At 45.9% G+C, this 21,349-nt stretch overlaps 1 protein-coding gene across 12 annotated transcripts in view; it reads right to left on the bottom strand.

Annotated features, from left to right (window-relative positions):
• Nucleotides 1-21,349, bottom strand: part of Tead1 (TEA domain transcription factor 1) — a 257,978-nt gene that overhangs the window by 50,379 nt on the left and 186,250 nt on the right. For 8 of the 12 annotated variants that reach the window (XM_048788366.1, XM_015477640.2, XM_048788370.1 and 5 more), the window contains 5 exons: nt 9,994-10,005; nt 9,050-9,184; nt 7,908-7,954; nt 7,068-7,129; nt 5,714-5,838 (listed from right to left, as the gene is read on the bottom strand). In XM_048788366.1, the coding sequence (XP_048644323.1) occupies nt 5,714-5,838; nt 7,068-7,129; nt 7,908-7,954; nt 9,050-9,184; nt 9,994-10,005 (381 nt within the window). The remainder of the gene's footprint in view (nt 1-5,713; nt 5,839-7,067; nt 7,130-7,907; nt 7,955-9,049; nt 9,185-9,993; nt 10,006-21,349) is intronic. The other 4 variants (XM_015477637.2, XM_015477639.2, XM_015477641.2 and 1 more) reach the window with 1 other exon arrangement.

Here is a 21,349-nt window from a genome sequence, read left to right as displayed (position 1 = left end):
GTAGCCGTTTCACTCTTGCATAGTGTCATCGTTTCTTCAAAAGCTGAGTGAAGTGGTTAAGGGTACATACACAGTGGAGCCAAAGCTGTCATGGCCACCACTCATGGCAGTGGTCCTTGACAAAATTACTTAGTGTTCCTGAGCCTCGGTTCCTGTACTCACAGCAGATGACTTGGCAGCCAGCTCACCATGCGGCTCAGCAGGTGCCCGTGATCACCACTGCTGGAAGACACCCAGGGGCTTCCCGCTGTGCTGTGGAGCGCCTTTCCTGGTCAGGGTTTTCTGAACCACATCACAGAAAACTTCCCTGCTTCACAGTCTGCATATCCTCACCTGTCCCTCTTGTTCTCCCTTCCAAAGCTTTGCCTTCTCCTGTTACATAACTCCTACCTAAGCAAACCCCTCCCGTGCTCCTTTCCTGCTCCTGCTCTTGTTCATTCTGGCATCCGGACCACAGGAGGCATCAATCATCCAGGCTATTGCCTGCAAAGTGTGAACGGACTGAGCTGCTTGGGGCAGGATGGGGCTGCACCAAGGGGCTGAAGGAGCCCGCCAGGCCCCGGGGTTGGGAGAGGGTGGGGGTTGAGGAATCATCTAAGCTTTATCAGCAAAACCGCTCTCCAGACACATACAGGATGCAGCTAGCTTCCCAAGATGAGTTTGTGTGTGTATAAAGCAGCAGCTGCCCAACTGTCTCCAGAGCTGGGCCTTGATTTCAGGCCAAGCCTTTTTAAATAACCCACCCCTGGGTGGAGGATCCCGCACTTAGCACTTGACGTTCCTTTGATAGGCAACATTAAAATCATGTACAAAGTATATTTTCAAGCATTACTAACCACTTCTAAAATAGTCCTTGTTTTTTAGACTCTTCCTTCCTTTCTTCACCCTCTGCTGTTTTTCTCTTAGCTTCTACTGGAGCCAAAGGTAACAGAGGGACTGACTTGCTGGTTCTCTACCAACATAAACAACCACCAACTTGGGGAGGCAGCGGCCGCCTGGTGCACACATGACACGGAACCAGCAGGGGGCGAGCATCCCCTGATTATTCTTCCATTAGCTTCTTATAGCCTTGGGTGACAAAAACAGGCCACTCCTCAGATACAAATGGACCCAACAGCCTTGCAGTCACAATCTCAGGATGTGGAGTCAGAAGACAGGCCTGGATCTGAATCCCATTTCCAATTATCAGATGGCCGTCTGATACCGGGCAAGCTAATTCATAAGGATTAAATGAGATAATGCATAGCATTGGCACACACAAATAACATTTAAAAGCTGTTGGCTAACACCACTCCTGGTAGAAGTAACAGGACCGTGAAGTCTTTAGTGATGGCAATAATGAAATATGCAATCAGTCAAAGACGTGAGTTTCAAGAAATGCTGGCTCCAAGGGCAGCAGTCCCAGGCGGAGGAGGAAGCAATCGAGGTTCTTGGCTTTGCTTCATACCTAGGACATAGGTATGCAGTTGTGTCTTCTCTCGGAGATCATAAAGGACACTGGCTCTGAGCTGGCTGCCACTAGCTCCAAGACAGCAATCTCTCCAAGCTTTTCTGTAGAAGGGAACAGAACTAGTCCCTCACAGAGAGTGTGACAAGCATTACAAGACTCACTGCTCCCGGCTAGTCGACTTCTTTCTTTGTTGCCCACAATACCTACTATATCTCTTCCACTTACACAACGGAAAACAAAACAACCTAGTAACTCCATGATCCCAATGAGCTTAGGCCACCAACAATAGAGAAGAAATGTATCATGTAAGTATGTATCTGCCTGCAGTGAAGATTCAGAGAATCCAAAAGTGAAGTTTAGATTGTTCAGCGCCCTTTCATTTATTAGTCACTTTTTTGTCTTCCTTATTAAATCAATAGCTTAACATTGATTCCTAAATTTTAACTATAGCATATCCAACTTTTTTTAAAAAATGTACCAGCTGAATATTTTAGATGGCTTTAATTTTTCTATCAATGGAATGAAAATATAGTAAATGAATGTCCAGGGAGTCACAAAAAAATCTCAAAGCCAAAGAAAGCATCCACACATTTTAGCACAGCCTTGGTCCTGAGGTACTATTCCGTTACTGTAAGAGCACTAGAGATTTGCTAAGTCAAGAATGCATTATATGATGAGAGACTGGTGCCTGAGAATGTGTCAAAAGCTGTCAATAATTTTGATAATTCTCCCTCATTTCAATTAGTCAACCAACCATGACTTTCTTCTAGCAGTAGAACCACCCTTCAGGCTCTCATATTTCCACTAAAACCAAAGACATACCCTATTTCTGACTTGTCCTGTACTCATTCGCATACTTTTACTCATTTGTGTTCGACTGCAAAATAAATGCTCATAACATCAAACTATGAGAAGCGATATCCACAACTGAGATTAAGGTTGTAGAAAAATAATTTCATAGTAGTATGATGGTTTTGATTGGCAATATTTGATGTCATTTAGTATCATAATGCAAAGTCATAAATATCAACATACATATTAGATGGTATCACTGTTTTCAAAGATTTCCAATTCAAGGAACTTCCAATTGTGAGGAAGGTCTGTTATCTCATATTAGCAATCACCATTACTTGGTTGGCTCTCTGTATCCATGGGTTCTACATCCTCAATTCAACCAACTGCAGATTGAAAATACAACCCCCAAACAACATCTGTCCTGGCATGGACAATTTTTTTTTTCTTGTCATCATTCCCTAACAATTAAAGAGCTACTTACATAGCACTGACAGGTATTAGATAATATAAATGGCCTAGAGATGATTTAGAGTACAGGAGGTGCATGCCAGTTATATGCATATCCTCCTCCTCCATTTTACACAGGGGACTGGAGTAGCTGTGGGTTCTGGCATGCCCCATGGAGGCAGACCCCATGAAGGTCTACACATGTACTTTTTGCATGGTGGTTTGCCTTCTCTAACAGTGTGGGCTCCAGACAGTAAGAATTTAGTTTCCATTGCTGCTGGGTCCCCAGGGCCTGAAACACTGGTTGGCAAGTAGTAGTTCAAAAGGCTCCAATCTCTCCTGGCTCCCAACTCATAAATAGAATAATTATTTCCTCAAGGGGCCCAAGGGTGTTGACTTACACCAGCCCTTCCATTTATTTAAGTACCTTTGAAATCATTTGTTGGGGACTTAAATATTTAGCCAACTTTTTTCTTTTTTAACTAAACAAAAATTCTAAATCTAGTTTCAACATTCAGATTGGTAGGTATCATTCTAAACATGCATAAAATACGTATTTCTGGACACTGAAATTTGGTGAGCTCTGGAATTATTAAAATAGTCACCAATTTCATTTATTGCTTTAAATACTTCAGATTCATCATCTCTAGAATGTTCTAGTGCCTTACTCTTTCCTTGTCCAATCCTCCACCTCTCAGCTTGAGGGTCACATCCTCTAGCAGGCCTGGTCTGGTCCCTCACTCAGGCATTTCGTACCCTGCCTTCCTAGCAGCCACCAAATGTCACAGAGCTCTCCCATGTAACTGTCTATCTTGCACCAGGCACTACATCCCACCAGGGCACAGGCTGTGGCTCTCTGAGCGGTAGCGGCCCCTCTTCTCTGCAGCCCCTTCTCCTTGTAGATGCATGTGAATTTGGATAGAACAGACTGAAGGAATCTGTCAGCGGTTCAAAAATGTCAAGGCCAACAACACAACTAGGAATAAAAACAAGATCCACAACTGGAGAACGTAGCAAAAAGAAGGGGGTTACCAGATTCTCCTCTAATTAAAAGAATATATATTTTTTTGATGGTGATGAAAGATTCATCACCATTTTACCAGGGGTGAAATCATCTTGGGGCTTTTACTTCCAAGCACCTTAGAGCACTGTCCTTAAAAAACATAAATGACCATATGCAGAAAGAGGGAGGGGGGAGGGGGAANGAGGGAGGGGGGAGGGGGAGGAGAGGGAGAGGGAGAGGGAGAGGGAGAGGGAGAGATAGATAGATAGATAGATAGATAGATAGATAGATAGATAGATAGACTTGCTTGGAGAGGCAATATTTGAACTGAACAGGAAATTTAAGAGACTTTCTAAATAGGAAGGCTTTGTTTGGGGCCTCAGTTTCTATCTGTAAAACGAAGCCAACAGAACCTACCTCATGGGGGGCTGTGAAGGCAGAAGGCAAGGATGAAAGACGAAGCACCAGGTGAACACCAGGGAGTCACACAAACATGCGTCCTAGCAGCCAAAGAGGGCCAAAGCCCAGCCTTCCATCAAAGAGCCAAGAAGAGGAAGCCTAGGCCATGAAGGTTATCCTTCTTTTGATTTTTATTTTAATGTCCCCATGTACATGGATTTTAACCCCCAGCACCACTTGTCTTCCAAAAGCACCCAGCTCTTGGAGAAGAGTGATCCTGTGGGCCTTCTTCTGTCCCTGGTCCCACTTCCCTGATGGGCTCAATGACCTACTTTACATCTTTTTTCCTTATTTTTCCCCTAACGTAGAAGCAATTCTATTTTTCCACCAGCGATTAGGGTTTAGGATTCATGGATGGGGACATCAGTGGGCCACACATGGGTTTGTCCTGTCCCTGCTCTGGTGATGGCTGCCAAGTCCCTCTGGCCCACAGCATCTCCCTATACACCCACCCATGGGAGCCTTCCCACCTAGCTAGAACACAAACTTTCCTGGGAAGGCCCTTCCAATTGCTCAGGATCTTGGTTATTTAGCACGGACTGTGACTGCTTGCATGACATATTTTCCTGATAGAATGACAGCAGCATTGGCAACACATATCGAGCCCAGGACGTACATGCTTTTGGTAGCCCCCGAGATGGGTGGGAGGGGGAGAGGGAGAATGCAGAAAGGAATTGGTGAGGATCCCAAAGACAAACTCCTGATTCCTTTGATTTCTGCTTTGGACTCACCCACACACAGATGCAAGGCTTATAAGCACAGCCAAGGAGTGGGTGTGGAGAAAGGGTACAGGGCTCGTGGGGTGGAAAGGAAGGGAGGATCACATATGTATGGGAAACGATGGGATGATGGGTACAAGATGGGGCGGGGAGAGAAAGATGACAAATAGAGTCCAGATGCCAGTGGTACTGGTATTTACAATATTAAAATGCACTGCATTCTATGTGAGGCTGTTCAAAAGTACCACTTTGTGACTTTTCCTTCAGGAGATAACAACTTGCTATTTTGAGAAAACACAGCCTTGGAAAAGTAGTGTAGAATGACTACTTGGACTTGAGAATTTTAAAGACTTGAGTTTGAATCTTTGACCCATGGATTCAACAAGGTAACTTTGGAAAAGTTGCTCAGCCTTTCTGTTTCCTCATGTGCCAGGCGGTACTCCCCTCACGGTGCTTCTACAAGATAAAATGTGACCAGATACCTAAATACCTTCGCACAGTGCCCGCCACATGGCAAGGCTCAATAAATGTCACCTGGTGTTAAATTTTACTAGGCACAAGAGCCTATAAAGGGCTGTCCCTCCAGCTTAAGTATTCCCCAGAGAACTATGGTGTAAGCAGCAATAAACACCCAGCTCTGGAGTTCTACCACTTGCCAGGAGGAATGCCCTTCTCCTAGAGAGGAAGTTGCTGGGCTGCTCCAAGTTGGCTTCACACAGCGCATCAATCTGACAGGTACCAGGGAAAGAGAAGGACAAAAGACAGAGCTGAGCGAGAAGATGAACAAGATGGAGACGCAAGTAAGTCCTGGATCAAGACACACCTCTGGGGCGCACTCACCGAGTCTGGGTCTCGCTGTTGTTCAAGAAAAGCTGAGAATTCCACCAGGCGAAGCTTGGTTGTGCCAATGGAACGCCCTTGCCAGGCAGGGACCGAGGGAGCTGGGGCTGACGTAGGCTCAAACCCTGAAAGACCAATGGTCACCTTTACACCTGGCCATTGGCTTCCCCCAGGCCTCAGGATGGTACTGGGGCAGGACTCCACAAAATGTGATCTAGAAGGAAAGGCCGAGAGTGTCCTCCCACCCAGGTCAAGGGGGCAGAATTCAGCTGGGCAGGGGTGACATTCTGGCTGAGGCTCTCATAGCAGTGACCAGCTGGACAAGCATAATACAAGAAGCCACATTTAGCGAAGGGGTTAAGGACTGTGGCAGAGGACTTCAAATCCTGGATAAAGGGGCTCAGCTAGAGACCAAGCTAAAAATGGCTGACAATTCCAAGGGAATGTTTTCAAAGACATCCTGGGAGACAGGCTGTGCTGTGTTTACCCATCTTTGTGGGTAACATCTTTTCTTTTCTTTTTGTAATTTTTTTTTTTTAAGTTGTAGATGGACAAAATACCTTTACTTTATTTACTCACTTTAATGGGGTGCTGAGGATCGAACCCAGTGCCTCACACGTGCTATGCAAGTGCTCTATCACTGAGCCACAATCCCACCCCCCATCTTCTTTGTTAAGACTGTTGTGGCCAGCACTTTAGAATCTTCCCTCAGGGTGCCCCACAGTGTTGGAGCAGAGGACAATGTGTGGATACATTTTTGGTGTGGGGCGTCTATGGTGTTGAGCAATGATTTTTGTACCACACCACAAGTACTTCTCAACTATGTGCACACGGCGGTGGGTAGTGGCGGCAGCGGGGTAGAGAGGGGGCCAACCAGATTTGTTTACTACTTTTGGTTTCTGTGCAAGTGCTCCTTCACAAAAAGTGCAGCATAAATTGAAATCTATGTATCTAAGAAAGGGCAAGGAAAACTATCTGTGCTGAGGATGTGATGGCCCAACGCAGCCAGTTCATGGTGAGGAGGGACGGGCATCAACGTCCTCTTCTGAGGATGAGCTGGCATCTTCAGTGAAAGTGGTCAGGCTTCCTGTTTTTCACAAACCCATCTGAAGAGCTCTTGGGAGATGACTGAAGCTATTTGGGACTAGGCGGGGGGACTCCCCTGTGACCCTCCAGAGCTCCATTCTGATCCCTACCCTATAGGAGATGGGACTGCAAGGGGCAGGCAAGTTTCCACGGGTGACAGGAAATTTATAGCGGTGGCAAAGAAGAGCATCACCCCTCTTGAGAACAGGCCTGGCCATTGGTTGTGGAGGCCACTGTCTCCCCAAGGAGGGAGAATGGGGAGACTCACCTGGAATGGGGGCTGTGACCGCTGGCTGGATGGGGTAGGCCTGCTGGACGAAGGGCTTGACGCTGGGGACAAACAGGTGCCAAGAATCAGAAATCATGGAAGCAGTAGTGGCCCCTACCCAGGCCTGGCCTTGGCCTCCCAATGGGGACCCCCCACACTAGTCCCTGCCTGTGGGGAGCCTGCTGAGGATCCAACCACCAGGCCTTGTGCCAGTTCAGTGGCACCTGCTGGACAGACGTCAGCCTGACTCTTGTGCACTGTGACATCTGTCTCTGAACCTCTCTTCGTCCCTAAAAAACAGAGGTCAGCAGTCACTGCGTCTAGGCAAGGTTTAGGACATGCTTCAGGCTCTCCTTCTTCAGGCCAATAAAGTTCTCTTAATGTACAGGTTGGATTTGCCTCTAGCTTTTAGCCCCAAATTGCCCTTATCCTCTGGTTGACTGAGCCTGCTTCCCTTGCCCCCGAGGCATCTGTAGGATTTTTCTATTAGACAGACATCCCCTACACACATGCATCACACAGGCACTACCACTGGGCAAGCAGAGTGGAAAGGGCTACAGAATCACCTCTGCTGCCCTCTTACAGGCAAGGAAGGCCCATGCTCTGCCCTCCAAGGCCATAAAGGGACAAGGACCCATTTCCTATTCCTAAAGCCATAAAGGGACAGGAACCCACTTCCTATTCCATCTGTAAGACCTCCACACAGAAGTGATGGGCTTACACTTCTTCTGAATCCGAGAGGTCATGACTAAGGATGGCAGTTAACTCTCCTTTCTCTGCAAAGCCCAGAGGTACCCTGGTAACCCTAACCCTGCTGTCTGTGGCCCTCTTGAGACTTACTCTTGGGAGGATCCTGGCTGCCCTGTTTGTATCATTCCAGGCCAGAACTGGAAGACAAAAGGCAAAGGCTTCAGGACCGCGAGTTCACAGGACGCAAATGCACTGCAGCCCCTGCTGAAGGGCAGCAGGTTCAGTCACCCACCAGCAGCAGCATCACCTCCCCAAGTGCATATGTGGTCATCACTGTCCCTCAACTGCCACCCAGGACTCCCCCAGCACCTCTGTCCTGAAAAATCCTTCTGAGGGAAGGGGACAAGTGGCTGCTCTTCAGAGCTTTTGTGCCACTCAACAGAGCACTGGGTGGGACCACTTTGCCCATGCATGCACCCAATCTTCCTCTCCCTCTGCTCTGAAGCACTCCCTATGTACTACTCTGCCTCCGTGATTTCCAGCACCCAAGCCCCGGTGGAGCAGTGGATCAAGCTTGCAACAAGAGGGCCAGGAGCTCAGAGAAGAAACAGGGCAACTGCTTTGCTGCCGGCATCCCTGAGGCCTTCTGCACCTCCTATTCCCCAGCCCAAGGCATCATGAGATAAAGGGAAAAGGCAGCCTCTGGCACCGCAGAGCCCTGGAGCTGAATCCAGGCATCACTGTGCATCTGCCTGTGACCTAGCTCTTGTCTTGCTACTTAGCAACCTCAGCTTTCTCATCTGTAAAATGGCAATGACAGCAAGAGGCATTTATGACTGTAAGGTTCAACGAGATTATGACATAATGCTTCTCAGCCCTTGGTAGGTGTCGAAATGAAAAGACCAAGGGAATATGTTGTCCCTTTTGGGACTAGCTCACACAGTGACCCTGAGGTCACAGGGACAGGACCATGGACCAGGAAAGAGTGCAGAAGAGGCAGGTTGCATCAGAAAAGTGATATTTACTTCCACATCTGCAGGGACTAAGGATTTCCTCTCTCCCCCTCCTGCCTCCCACCTGCTTTTGCTCTTCCTCCACTCCTCCTCACTATCTGCTCTCCCTCCCTTCCTTTTTCTTACCACTTTGCACCCAGCATCTCAGTTCACCACAAGGTAGTCTTTATCCTTTTTATATTTGACCCAATTGGCAAGAAGTGCCAGGAGGAGGAGGCCGGCCCGCACCCACCCGGCGTCCAGAGCAGCTCTCCTTCCCAGACCTGGCTGCTGACTTACCCCCGGTGCCCCTGGGAAGGTGGGGCGTGGAATCCCAGGCAGCCCCAGCTTGTTGTGAATGGCAGTGGCGGAGACGATCTGCGCTGATGACATGGCTGCCATGTGCTGCAGGGCCTTGTCCTTTGCGGTCTGATCCTTGAAGGTGACAGTGACACACTGACTTAATACAGAATGCACGGCTACCAGGCAGGTTAGACAGCCACAGCCACGAGCACATGGACTAAAATACAGAGCCACAAAAGAGGCCGAGAAAGCAGACATGCATGGATAAATGAACACGGCCAGGAGGCTAGAACGCGCTCCACTACAGAGACGCTGAACACTCGCGGAAAACACCCAATGGAGAGGTGTTTTTTTTTAAATCTGAATCCATTTTCTAACAGAACGGGGAAGCCTTTGAGAAGAGTAGACAATGTATTTATTTTTTCAGCTTCCAGAAGGAGATTTCTCCAATTACTTAACACACTAGGGGAATCCAGTGGGAGAGGCCCTGCTTTTAAGTACACAGATGAGGGGAGCAGAGAAGAAATGTGCCATAAACTGGGGGCAGGATCATCCAGAGAGCGTGGAGAGCCTGTGTGTGTGTGCCGGCTGTCACAGGGCCACAGTCCCAGGAGCTGCTGGGGTCATGCGAGGCCGGGGAGCCCTGGCAGACACCTGGTGGGGATAGTTCAGAAGCAGCGGGGTGGACAAGGGGGACCAGCCAAGCAGCATGCTGGCGGGGCGCATGCTTTCTCGAGTATCCCCGCCGTGGGTCTAAGGCTACATGGCTTCTTACAAAAGCTCAGGAGGTAAGGGACACTACAGGTGGGTGGTTTCTCCTTTTCCCAAATGAGTTTTTCTAGAAAAGCCAAGACTGGTAACACAAAGCTAGCCGAAAAAAAAAAAAAAGTCTGCCAAGCACAGCTAAAATACAGAATACTCAGTTTGGTGAAAATACTTACCATGCTTGTTACCTGGATACAACAATAAACAATTTGTTAAAAGGATTGCGTACAAAGGCAGGATTATTTTTCTTCTTCAGTAAAAAAATATATATGTATACAAATACAACACTTGGATACAATAAAATGTAGAGGAGCATTGGCATTCCCACCCCTCGCCATATCTTAGGAGAAATGTATAATCTACATGGCTATCTAGAAAATCCATCACCAACAAGAGTGCCCAACAACAATCAAAAAACTTCCCCCCACTCCTTCATGCTGGTCCTATGCTTCCCCAGGACAGAAGGAGCAATGGCGACAGGCCCCCACTGCTGCTGGCAGGGCTGCACTACGTCAGCACGTGAAGGTTCCGGGCTGTAGGTAGAGGGTCTATATACCAGTACCAGAAGCCATTAAAGCAGAAACAAAATGGAAACACCATAATCAAGGGTGTGCCTCCACAGCTGCCGTTGAGAATTCATAGTGAGGGATGGTCCACCGGGAAGCTGCAGGCTGAGACGCTGAGTGCCAGCTGAGAGGCAGCTTCCATGTTTACATATCTCACCAGAGGTGAGGAATAAACACGCTGCGGAGCCAAAGGCAAGGCCAAGAGGACACTGAAGAAATCAGAGCCTACAAGCACCTCCCTGGCTTGTATGAAGCTCTAGGTTCCATTCCCAGCACCAAATAAACAAAAACCAAAAATTAAACAACTTTAGGGGCTTCTAAGAAAGACCTGCTAGGTACTGCCAAGGTATAGACACAACTCTGCCCCATAATCACCAAGAACACCATGTGAATTTTTCAAAATGCTCATATTAATCCTTGAAAAAGAGGAGGGATGGGGGGAAAGAGGAAGAAGAAAAGTCTAACACTTGCATGAATTTTTATATTTCATATATTTCTGTGGCCCACAACTGAAAAACTAAAAAGCTGCAAATATAGCCTTTCAGAAGTGTGCATGGTCATTATGAACATCTGCAATGGCACCTGCTGTAGCTAAATGACACTGTGCAGCCCTGGAAGCTTGCAGGATTACTAGTCCCCATGGGAATGGACCCCGGTGACTCAAAGTGTTGCCTGTTATCTCTTCTCATCATATGGCATCCTTCCAGGTAAAGCTCCATTTGCTAACTCACCAAATGCTCTCACCTGAAGCCAGCTTCCTCGAGTAACTTTTTTTTTTTAAGTTAAAACAAACAAACAACAACAACAACAAAGAACACCTAAAACATCTCACATTGTGAGAATAAGAGGGGGAAAAAAAAGTCTTGAAGTTGATGAAATTTTATAATAAACTGACTAGGAGTGTGCACATGCCCTAGAGCTGAACTGGGCCCAACAGAGATGGATGTCAGTGTCTGTCAATCCACTTTTAAATGTCCTGTGGCTTCATCTGCTCCCTGGCCCATCCAGTCATACCTACTCCATTCAGAGGAAGAATACCTTGACATCAACCCACACATGTTGGTTTCTCTTTGGATCAGTCACTTTGGACTCTAGCCCCCAAGCCTCTTAAGCCCTTATAAGAAGTTACAAATGCTTTCAAAGTGATTTCTGAAACTGAGGTAATGGCACAGGTGTAACCACAGGTGCCTTCCTCAGCCCACAACATGCCCTGCAACTTCTCTGGGGCCCAAGCTAGGGGAGCTTGGAAAACAGCAACCTGGACAACTTCTCTCCACCTGACTGATGTGAATTCTGAAGACTGACAAACTATAAATAAAGAGCTGTGGGCTTAGATCTATTCCAAAAAAAGGTCCCAGGGCCTCTTACAGACATGCGTGGTCTGTGTTTATGCTGGTGACAGGGATTCTTCTTGCCCAACTACAAGATGTTTGGCATACTTGGGTGAGGAAACTTACAAATAGAAAGTCCAGGTCCAAGTGTAAAATAGTTCTCTGTATCTCCATAACCCTTCTCTATTAAGGGTTCCATGAGATGGTTCCCTTTGCTTGGCTTACTGAAAAGCTCTTGAAAATTTTCACAAAAGCTCATCTTGTTTGCACCAGGGAAATCAGTCAGTGTGGGAAAGAAGAAAAGTATCTTTGCTGTGTGTGTCACACAGCTGCAGAACATGGATGTTTTGCTTTTGTTTAAAGTTTGACTCTCTTATTACGCAGCATTGCACCAGGTACTTAATGAAAACGAGAGTTCAAAAGCAGGTGGGCAATCACTTTGACCACATCCACATGCTCTCCGATGGTGAAGGGTGCACCTGCTGGGGAAATGACATAAATGGGCTGGGTTACCTAGGACAAGTCATTTCACACCATGAGATTCTCCTCATCTACAAATCAAAAAGATGCATTTTATTCTCTAATGGTTCTAAAAGTATGTTTACCTAAGAGGGTACATTCCCTTATAAACAAATACATCTAAATACATTTAGCCACAACAACAACAAAAAATACTAGTGTGAGGACAGGAGATGTTAACATTTAGGCAGCTCTTGGCTGCCTATCCTAATAGAGAGAAAGCCAAGTGTGGAATGGAAATTTCACCTCAAGTAGTGGTTCTTTCTGCACTTGACCTACCTATTGGAGAATAGGCATTTTTCTGCAAATGGACTAAAATGTCTATGCCAGTGATTTCCTACCTTTTGTAGTGGATCTGCTCTGTTCATTTAATTTTATAGCATCAATCCTTTATCTATGATATAGATGTGAAAATTAAAAGGATTAATTTTTTTTGTTTAAAATCTAAAGTAACCCTGGAGATGGATAATAAGCACAGCCAGGGCTACCTGGAAATGAGAACCAAGAGGTTCGCCGCAGACCCACTTATCCTGAAAGGGGAGTTTGGAGGATGCCGGGCTAAGAGATTCAATGGATGGATCTCTCAATTGTCATTTTCAGCCAGAGACACATGCCTGGCTTCGGAAAATTTATAACTGTAAGTGTCAGACCCCAGTAAATAGCTTCCCTCTGTCACTCTAGTCTTACATCCCGGCCTTTTACACATTCAACTTTATCCTTTCCTCTTGTCATCCCGCTAAGGGGAAAGGGATTAATCTATTCAATAAGTAAGGTTTTAAGAACATCTAAAAGTGTGTGCTACATTGAACTCCAAATTAATTTTATCCTGAGATGTATTCACACCAACATTTCTGAGATGTGGATGAGATTTGCGAAGGATGAGCCCATGGTATTTATCTTGAAAATCTTCGATTAAGTCACTACAGAGTTAGAATCCCCAGTGTCCGAGATTACAGGAAATACTCTTTGAGTATCGTGTGTGTACATATGTGAGCAAGGGAAGAAAACTGTGTGCTAGAAAAAGGCTTGGACAAGTTCACAATGCCTCCTCCTTACTGATTTCTAGACCCTCTATTCTTAAGATTACAAAGAATAAAGCCACAAAAAAGATAAATGGGAACTGAGGAAAGAAATGGCAAGTCACCATCTTCCAGATCAACCCTAACTTGATGCCTTGATCTGCAATCCGAGAAACACTTAAGGGCAGAAATTGTGAATCCTTAGACTGCTGATAGGAAAGTGGGTGGGCTGTACTTCTAAGCACAAGCGGTCCAAGCGACCTGAGAATGAGGGCAGATGAAGCACTCTGTCCAGGGTGCGTGTCTCATTACCGACCCTACTTTCTTCACAATCCAATTTCTGGTTCACAGGGCCATCAATGGCCTCACTGCCCCGGCCTCACGGTCCAGCAGGCTGTGGTCAGACAGAAACTCCTCAGCCTGAAGCTTTTCAAATTGTTATTGTTACTAAGTAAACAGGCTTTCATATTTCATGAAGCAGAGCAGGGCTGCTGCTCTGCCTGTTCCCCCACAGCCTCCTTCTGCAGGACTGCAGTGGACACAGGGTTTGGAAATGCCTGCATGGAACCCAGGTGACGGCTCTCCCACAAGGATCCACGACAGGCAGGCATGTGCTCTCAGAACAGGACATCTTAGGGATCAGACTGGATATTAGGAGGGTCTTATCCTCCCTTCTCCTCCCTGCTTTCCCAGCTTCTAATTATCCTGCAATATCAATTACCTCATACTCTTTAGGCATTAACCATAGACAAATTTTAAAGGTAATATAAAAAGGTCACAAGCTTGCATATACAAGATATCACAGCTGCCATATATGGAATGTTAATGAATAGCATACTAAACCAGCGTATCCAAACAGTTTATTCGTGGGCCAACATTTCAAAGTTTAAAGATTCCAATTAAATTTATTCATATGGAAGCCAACCAACATATCAGGAAAAACATATAAAGACAAAAAAAAAAAAAAAAAACTATGAATTTGAAAATTCTTGATATCTATGAAATGTTTGCCTCAAGGGCTGGGAATCTGGCTCACTGGGAGAGCACTTGCCTATTATGCACAATGCCCTGAGTTCAACTCCCAGCAACACTGGGTAGCAGGTGGGGGTGGGAGGTCATTCCAAAACTACATTTGGAATATACAGTAATATAAAACCAAATACAGAAGTATGATGCAAGTTTGCTTGAAAAATCACCTTTTTCAGAAAAAGATAAAAAATATTTCCCTAAGAAGTAATTTTTTCTAACCTTGTGTTATGCGGATTGACATGCCCTCTGCAATTATCAGCCATAACCCAGGCGCAGATAAACATCACTAAACTATATGATGGTTTTAGAGAAAGGACAGAGGGCACTTGAATTTTTTCTAGCCATGATCTCTAATTTGCTTATTATTAGAGAAGGCAGGAGTAAATACAAAAGGGGGCTATTCTGGTCAGGCAGCCGCTAATGTGGAGGAGAGAAGCCACATTCATACTTCTCCTGACTTGCCGCCTAATGAGTAGCAATTAATTCATCTTATTGTATTTCCAAATGCCAAAGACTCCATTCACATCAAAGAAAAAATTTTCAAGGCTTTTACCATTGTTCATTTTTAAATATACTGAGCTATATTTAGTATTTTATAATTGTTAACAGCGGTTCTTTTAATTCTGATGTGGGGCTTAGTATATCATAAAGGACCTCAGAGGAGGAGACTGGTAGGTGTGCCTTATGGCCTTCCAGGAAGGATGCCACGGACGACAGCTTTGCTTCAGACCAGATCTGAGTGTTTGGGAGAAGGTACCCTCTGACCTTTGTCCCTTCTCTGGGAAGTGACAGCATGGGGCAGAAGGTGGCTCCCCTGATAGGCTGGAGGAACCCAGCTGGCAGCTGGCTGGAGCTGAGCTCCAGAGTGAGCACTAGCTGCCACTGCTCATCTCCTGTTTCCTCAGATACAGAGACATAGGAGAAGGGCTCAGCGGAGAGCCGGTGCCCAGATCTCAAGTCAGAGAAACAACCCTCATCCGTGACCAGCGCTCTTTGGGAAGGGAGCATGGCACTATGCAAAGAGCCTGGGCTTTGGCACCAGACAGCCCTGGAATCAAGTTCAAATTTGTGGCCCTCGACAAGACACAGTCATACTGATCCAAGGCTTCTTTTTCTATGAAGCAAGTGTCAGAACAGCCCTGCTCAGGACTGCTTCAAGCACTCTACGCAGGGCCCTTGAGACCAACCGACCTGCTATCCAGCCTTCACCCTGCTCAGAACCTGAAATGCCCAGGAACTTGGGTCCTCACGACAGAATCTTGGAAATGGATATTATTCTAGGGCATTCTCTACATTGCAGGTTCTTCACTGGAAGTTGATTGACAACAGGATGTCTCTATTTAGGAATAAAAATGTAGAATGAGGTTGTTTCTAATGCCCATTAAATGAAAATCCAGACCTAGCTCAGTTCACATAGAAAAGTCGGGCATGGTGGCAAAGCCTATAATTCCAGCTACTCAGGAGGATGGAGCAGGAAGATCACAAGTTTAAGGCCAGACTCAGCAACTTAGCAAGGCCTTAAGCAACTTAGATAGATCCTGTCTCAATATAAAAAAATAAAAAGGAGTGGAGATGTACCTCAGTGGTAAAGTACCATAGGTTCAGGCCCAGTACCAAAAAAGAAACAAAAAAAACAAGTCAGTTCACACAGGTCAACAGGCCCAATGTGCAAGGCCACACTGCTGATGAGAGGTTCTGCATCATATTTAGAACAAGAAATTGCCTCCCGTTTGAGTTTTAATTCAGTTAAACTAAAAATAAGGTAATGAAAATATCTTTAGGAGAAAGGGTACACGTCACGAAAGCAAAAGAGCTTGGCGAAGGCTGGGAAATGCCAGGAAAACCGCAAAACTTCCCAACCTGTGATGGCTAAGTAGCTTGGTGGCTGGCACACAGAGGAGGCTGCTGTGCAGACCCTCTCTGCCACCTTCTCCAGGGGAACAGAGTGGCCCAGCAAAATCACAGGCAGGGGAAGTAAAGCAGGTCTATCTTCTCGGTGGCAGGCCCTTCCTGGGTGGACTCAGTGGAGATACAAACAGGAAGCTGCAGGGTGGACGTGAGAGACGCCCCAGCGAAGTTCTTCAACCCAAGGGAATGAAATAGGCAACGTGAACTTTAAGTTCTTTGCTTATCGGAAGGAACAGTAAATTGGAAAGAAAAGCCTGTTCAGAAATCAAATCACAAAGGTCACCGGGGCAAGAATGAAAATGGCCCTGGGGGAGCGCATGTTGCTTGTAAATTAGTCACCAATGACTGGAGGGAATCAGAGAGGCTCGGGCCTTTTTCTGCTGTTGGGATGATGCAATGTCAGCCAGTATAGGAGGAGCCGCTCCAGTCGTACCCAGGGTCGTCATAAACACATCTCCTAAGATGTACTCCTGCTGAGGTTAGGGCAGGGCCAAGTAGTCCCACCTCATGTACTTCCCCAGACACACAAAACATGAACTGGAAGTGGCTTGGTCCATCTTCTCTGAAGGTGAAGATGGTCCATGGTGTGCCATGGTGTCTGCAGAGCTGGGCTGTGGTTTCCACAGCCTCCGACACCAGCAAATAAAGGATGACCTCTGTGCTGCTGATGGGGAAAGAGGCCCCCAGGCAAGGTCAGGACAACTGATCTACAAAGAGATTCAGAGCAGAAAACCCAGTAGGCACTCTGAACAGGAAAGAGAGACTGCTTAAGAATACTTCTACACTCTTTCTATATGTTGAGACAATAAATTCCTGGAACTTAACAAACAAACAAATAATAATATGGGGGTGGAGTGGGAGGCGTGGATGACTTTTTCATGAATTAATGGTGAGTGAAACTATCAAACTGGAGAACAACTTCTAACATCGCAATCTAGTCCTCACACCATGCTGCGGTTTCTCACAACTCAATTGGAGATGCCAGTTAAGAGGCTAAACTAGAGGAAAGGGGAAGAGAGATAAAAATAAATGAAACCTATGTGGATGACACTGCTGTAGATGCACAAAAATCCAAGGCAGAGTCCTTACTCTCCTCCTTGGAATTCCTAAATGCATATTCCCTAGGCTTATAAGCCGCCTGCCCACTATAACTGCATGGATTTTTCCTCTGTAACTGGAATCAGGCCTGGAAGTCACTGAGTCAAAAAGACTCTGTCTGCACAGGAGTCACACCTGCAGCACTCCTGTTACTGAGGGACAGCTCAAGCTTGCGTTTAGACTGGCAGTCAGCACTCTTGCTTCTCTCCTACACACTTTGGCCCAGAAAAACCAAACTCTGACTGCACATGTTTAATTTCCAAAACTCCGGTGGTCAGGCCACAAATGCATTGTATTCCCTTCTCCATCCTCTCAACTGTGACTTGTGGGTTCCTCTCACTACTCTGCTCTAGGTGCCATCTTCTTCTAGATGCCATCTTGGCTTAGTCTGCTACAAACTGCAGAGAAGACATCTCGTGTTGGTGCCAATGGCTATAACACAAGTTCGTGGCTGACAACGGGTAAACGTCTAGATTAATTTTAAGAGGGTGGGTGGAGAGTTTTCACTGGATTTGATTTCCTCAGGGACACAAAGGGCAAGAAAAGACTAGTGGGGGGACTGGTTTTGACTGGGAAAGGAGGGTGGGTAGAGGAAGTTAGAAAAAGTACAGAATAATGTTTTACCATTTGATCTGTTACATCAAGAGACAAAATAAATTATGTCATAATGAAAAAGATCATTTCTGGATCATACGAAATGTGAGTATTTAATATGTTCTTCTCTTTACTAACTTCTATGTATCTAAAATTTAGCAACAATAACAACTTCATAGTTAATTTTGATGCCCACTCCAAGTTAATTACTTTTACTTTAAGGATCCAACTTTAATACGCTAAGTCTTACGCATTAGTATTAAAAAGTTTTCTGAAAGTTCTGGTGTATATTTTGCAGACTTCAAAACTTATAAACATAATTCACTGTTTAAAACAATGAGCAAGAAAGAGCAAAAAGGTAGTCATGGTGGACTGAAGCAGCCATGGACAACCAGAGGACTGGTAAAGGCCACAGAGTTGGGTCAGTTTCTGGTGGAGGCCCCCACTTCTCTCAACCACAAGTCTTCCTACCTCCAATTTGACCTCCCTCTTATTAACTATCCTCCAAAAAACAGCTAGAGAGATCTTTCCAAAGTACACACTGGAACAACATTGGGTTACTCCCGAAAGGACCAGTGAAGCCCCCTCCTCAGGGGGATGATGCAGGCCTCTCTATGGGGCTCCCCCAGCCCACCTCCATGTGCTCTTCATGGTGCCCCAAACCCCTCACCTCCATGGGAATCTTCTGCCTTTACTCTATGCTTGGATCTAACGACATCTCCTCCATGAGGCATTCCGCAATTCTCTCAGAATTAATCATTGCTTCCTCTGGAAGCCTCTGCATCACCCTGTTTAATTTCTCCTGCAGAGCACCTAGCTATGGACAGTCTACCAGAGAACTAAGAGAAAGGGTTAGTGTCTCCCCAAAACACAGGCTGTGTATGTTCAACTCTCTATGCCTGATATTTATGAGGGCCTAGAATACACTGGGTTCCCATGAAATGTTTGTGGGCCGCAGTCATCATGTCTGTACTTTTAAAGTTCAAATCTATGAGAAAGTCTTACACATTTACGACAGTAATTTTTCTTTTGCTAAAATTAAAATAAAAGTCCACACGTTGGGGGTGAAACTGGCCTGCAAACAAGCACTCTGAGAACCACTGCAGTTAGCAGTGCAGAGCTGACCTTTGGAACGTATTCTAACAGATTTCTAAGAGAGAGTTTGCAGCTAGGATGACTCATCTGTGGGCGTGACAGAAGAATGACCGCTATCTCTATGAGGCTTTTCTTCAGGGGAAAGCAGAGAGCAGTCCACAGAACTTAGAGCATGAGCTTCAGTGGGACTGGCCAGTGGGACTGTCCAAAGGCTGACAGGAACAGCATGAGAGTCGTCTCCTTTTCCTTCTGCCTAAACTAGGGTGGTTTCTCAAACTCTATTCCATAGAACAGCCAAAGAGGACATGGCTACATATGTGAGAGAGTGAGCTTCAATTAGAACAGTTTTTACTCATTCATAGACTGAAGGTTTTATTAGAATTTCAATTTGAAAAATGAGTTCTGCTGCCTTTCAAAAAGAATGTCAAACCAGTAGCCTCAGGGATTGTGCCACACTCTTCCCTGGGAAGTAAGGAGAGGCTTAGAAGTAAGAAGATTCACAAGGAAGCTGCACAAGCCCCTGGGCCCAGGTGTGGACACAGAACTTTTTCAAACTTTGTGGGAGGACAGGGAAATGTGAGCATGGCTTTGGTCTCCACAGGAGAACCACAGACCTGTCTGCCCCTCTGATTTCTGAACATGTGGAACAGCGATAACCAGCCTGGTGGAGTGAGTGTCCACCAAGGACAGACCCTGGGATGGAGAGTCATCAGTCACCTTTTCCAGGAAGACTCCAATATCTTCTTCTGCAAAGTACAGCATGTCATGTAATCTTGGGTACTTTTGCCACCCCAAACTTCTTGCCCAGAAGCTACCCTTGTTGCCTTCTGGGATGACTTCATGTTCGTGTTATGAGTTTATTTCTTTAGTTAGCATGCTCTCAGCCCCAAGATGAACTCCAAGAGTCTCCTCCCTATCTCCTCACCAAAACCCAGCCGAATGCAGATGGGGCAATGAGCCCAACCTCTCCAAGAATCAACAGACTGGAGGCTCATCCTTGTACCAGTTGATCAGGACGATGAAGGATGAAAAATGTCCACGGAAGGCAGGAGCAATATTGCCATCAAGCAGGTAAAAGCCACCACTCTCCTACAACTGTTGCAACATCCTCTGAGTTGGTGACACAGTGGTTCTCCAGCCAGGACCATCCCCTAAATTACTGATGATCACTATGGTGTCAGTCCCAAATGAAGTCCAAATTCTGGCCAACTGCTCAAAGGGAAAACATGGGCTCCCAGTGGCGAGCCAGTAGCAAGTCTGTACACTCAGCTCCAAGAAGCATGGGGAGAACCCGTGATCTAAAGTGTGTTGGTATGGCGCCTTCTGCTTGAAAACATCTTCCCATCTCCACTAGATGAAAGCCCACGGCAAAGGAAAGTAGTTTAGAATTCAGGAGGATTTGAGTTCAGACTCTGCCTTAGCCCCTTACTAGCTGGGTGACCGAGTCTCACATTGTAGTGAGCTCAAATGAGAGAGCATGTAAGAAGCTCTGCAGCAAAATAAAACTGCTGTCTTTTAATTCCCAAACTCAGAAGCACATTCTTTGTGAGCCCATCCCTAAGATTCCCTGCACGTTTCATTGTGGCTCTTTATGCTAACCCCAGTGTGCCCTAGGTTTCACATTCCCATTCACATGGCCAGCACTGTAGAGGGAGTTGGCTGCTGACTTCCCATCAGGATGAGCTCTATGCCTGGAACCCTCAACCCGTATTAGCTGATGGAAAAACAAAAAACTCCAGTTCCAAGAATAATGTGGTAGGGAAGAAGGAAAGGAACTAAAAGAAGACAGAGGTAGTTTGGGAGCTTACATGCTGTATCAGTTGCTTTTCTGTAGCCTGCTTCTACCTCCTCTTTGTGTCTGCCCCAAAGAGTGGGACAGTGCTGAAAGTGTGGGGAAAGTTTTCTTCTCTTTCTTTTATTGGGTCATTAGAGCTGTACATAATGGGGTGATTCATTGTTACATATTCATACACGCACACAACATGACAATTTAATTTGGCCAATATCATGCCCCAGTAGTTCCCCTCTCCCTCTCCTCCTCTCTCCCCCTGGTCCCTTTGCTCTACTGAACTCCCTTCTATTTTCATGAGACACCACCCCCCCCACCCTTTTTTTCCTTTTTTCTTCTCTAGCTTCCAGAGATGAGACAAAAACATAACCCTTGACAGAAAGTTTGTCAGGTTTTTGTTTTGTTTTGTTTTGTTTTAAAGGAATAATTAACAGTACCCAACATCTCACATTCCCATTTGCACAGCCAATTCTGTGCTAGGGTGTTGGTTACTAATTGCCCACCAAGATGAGCACCATGCCTGAACTCTCAAGCAGGATTTACACCAATTTCAGCCTGTATGTACATGTATAGAGCAATTGCAA

The sequence above is a fragment of the Marmota marmota genome, unplaced genomic scaffold (assembly GCF_001458135.2).
Source record: "Marmota marmota marmota unplaced genomic scaffold, marMar, whole genome shotgun sequence".
Taxonomy (NCBI): Eukaryota; Metazoa; Chordata; class Mammalia; order Rodentia; family Sciuridae; genus Marmota; species Marmota marmota.
Note: the sequence above shows the minus strand (reverse complement) of the source record. Positions and strands in the feature narration are given on the sequence as shown.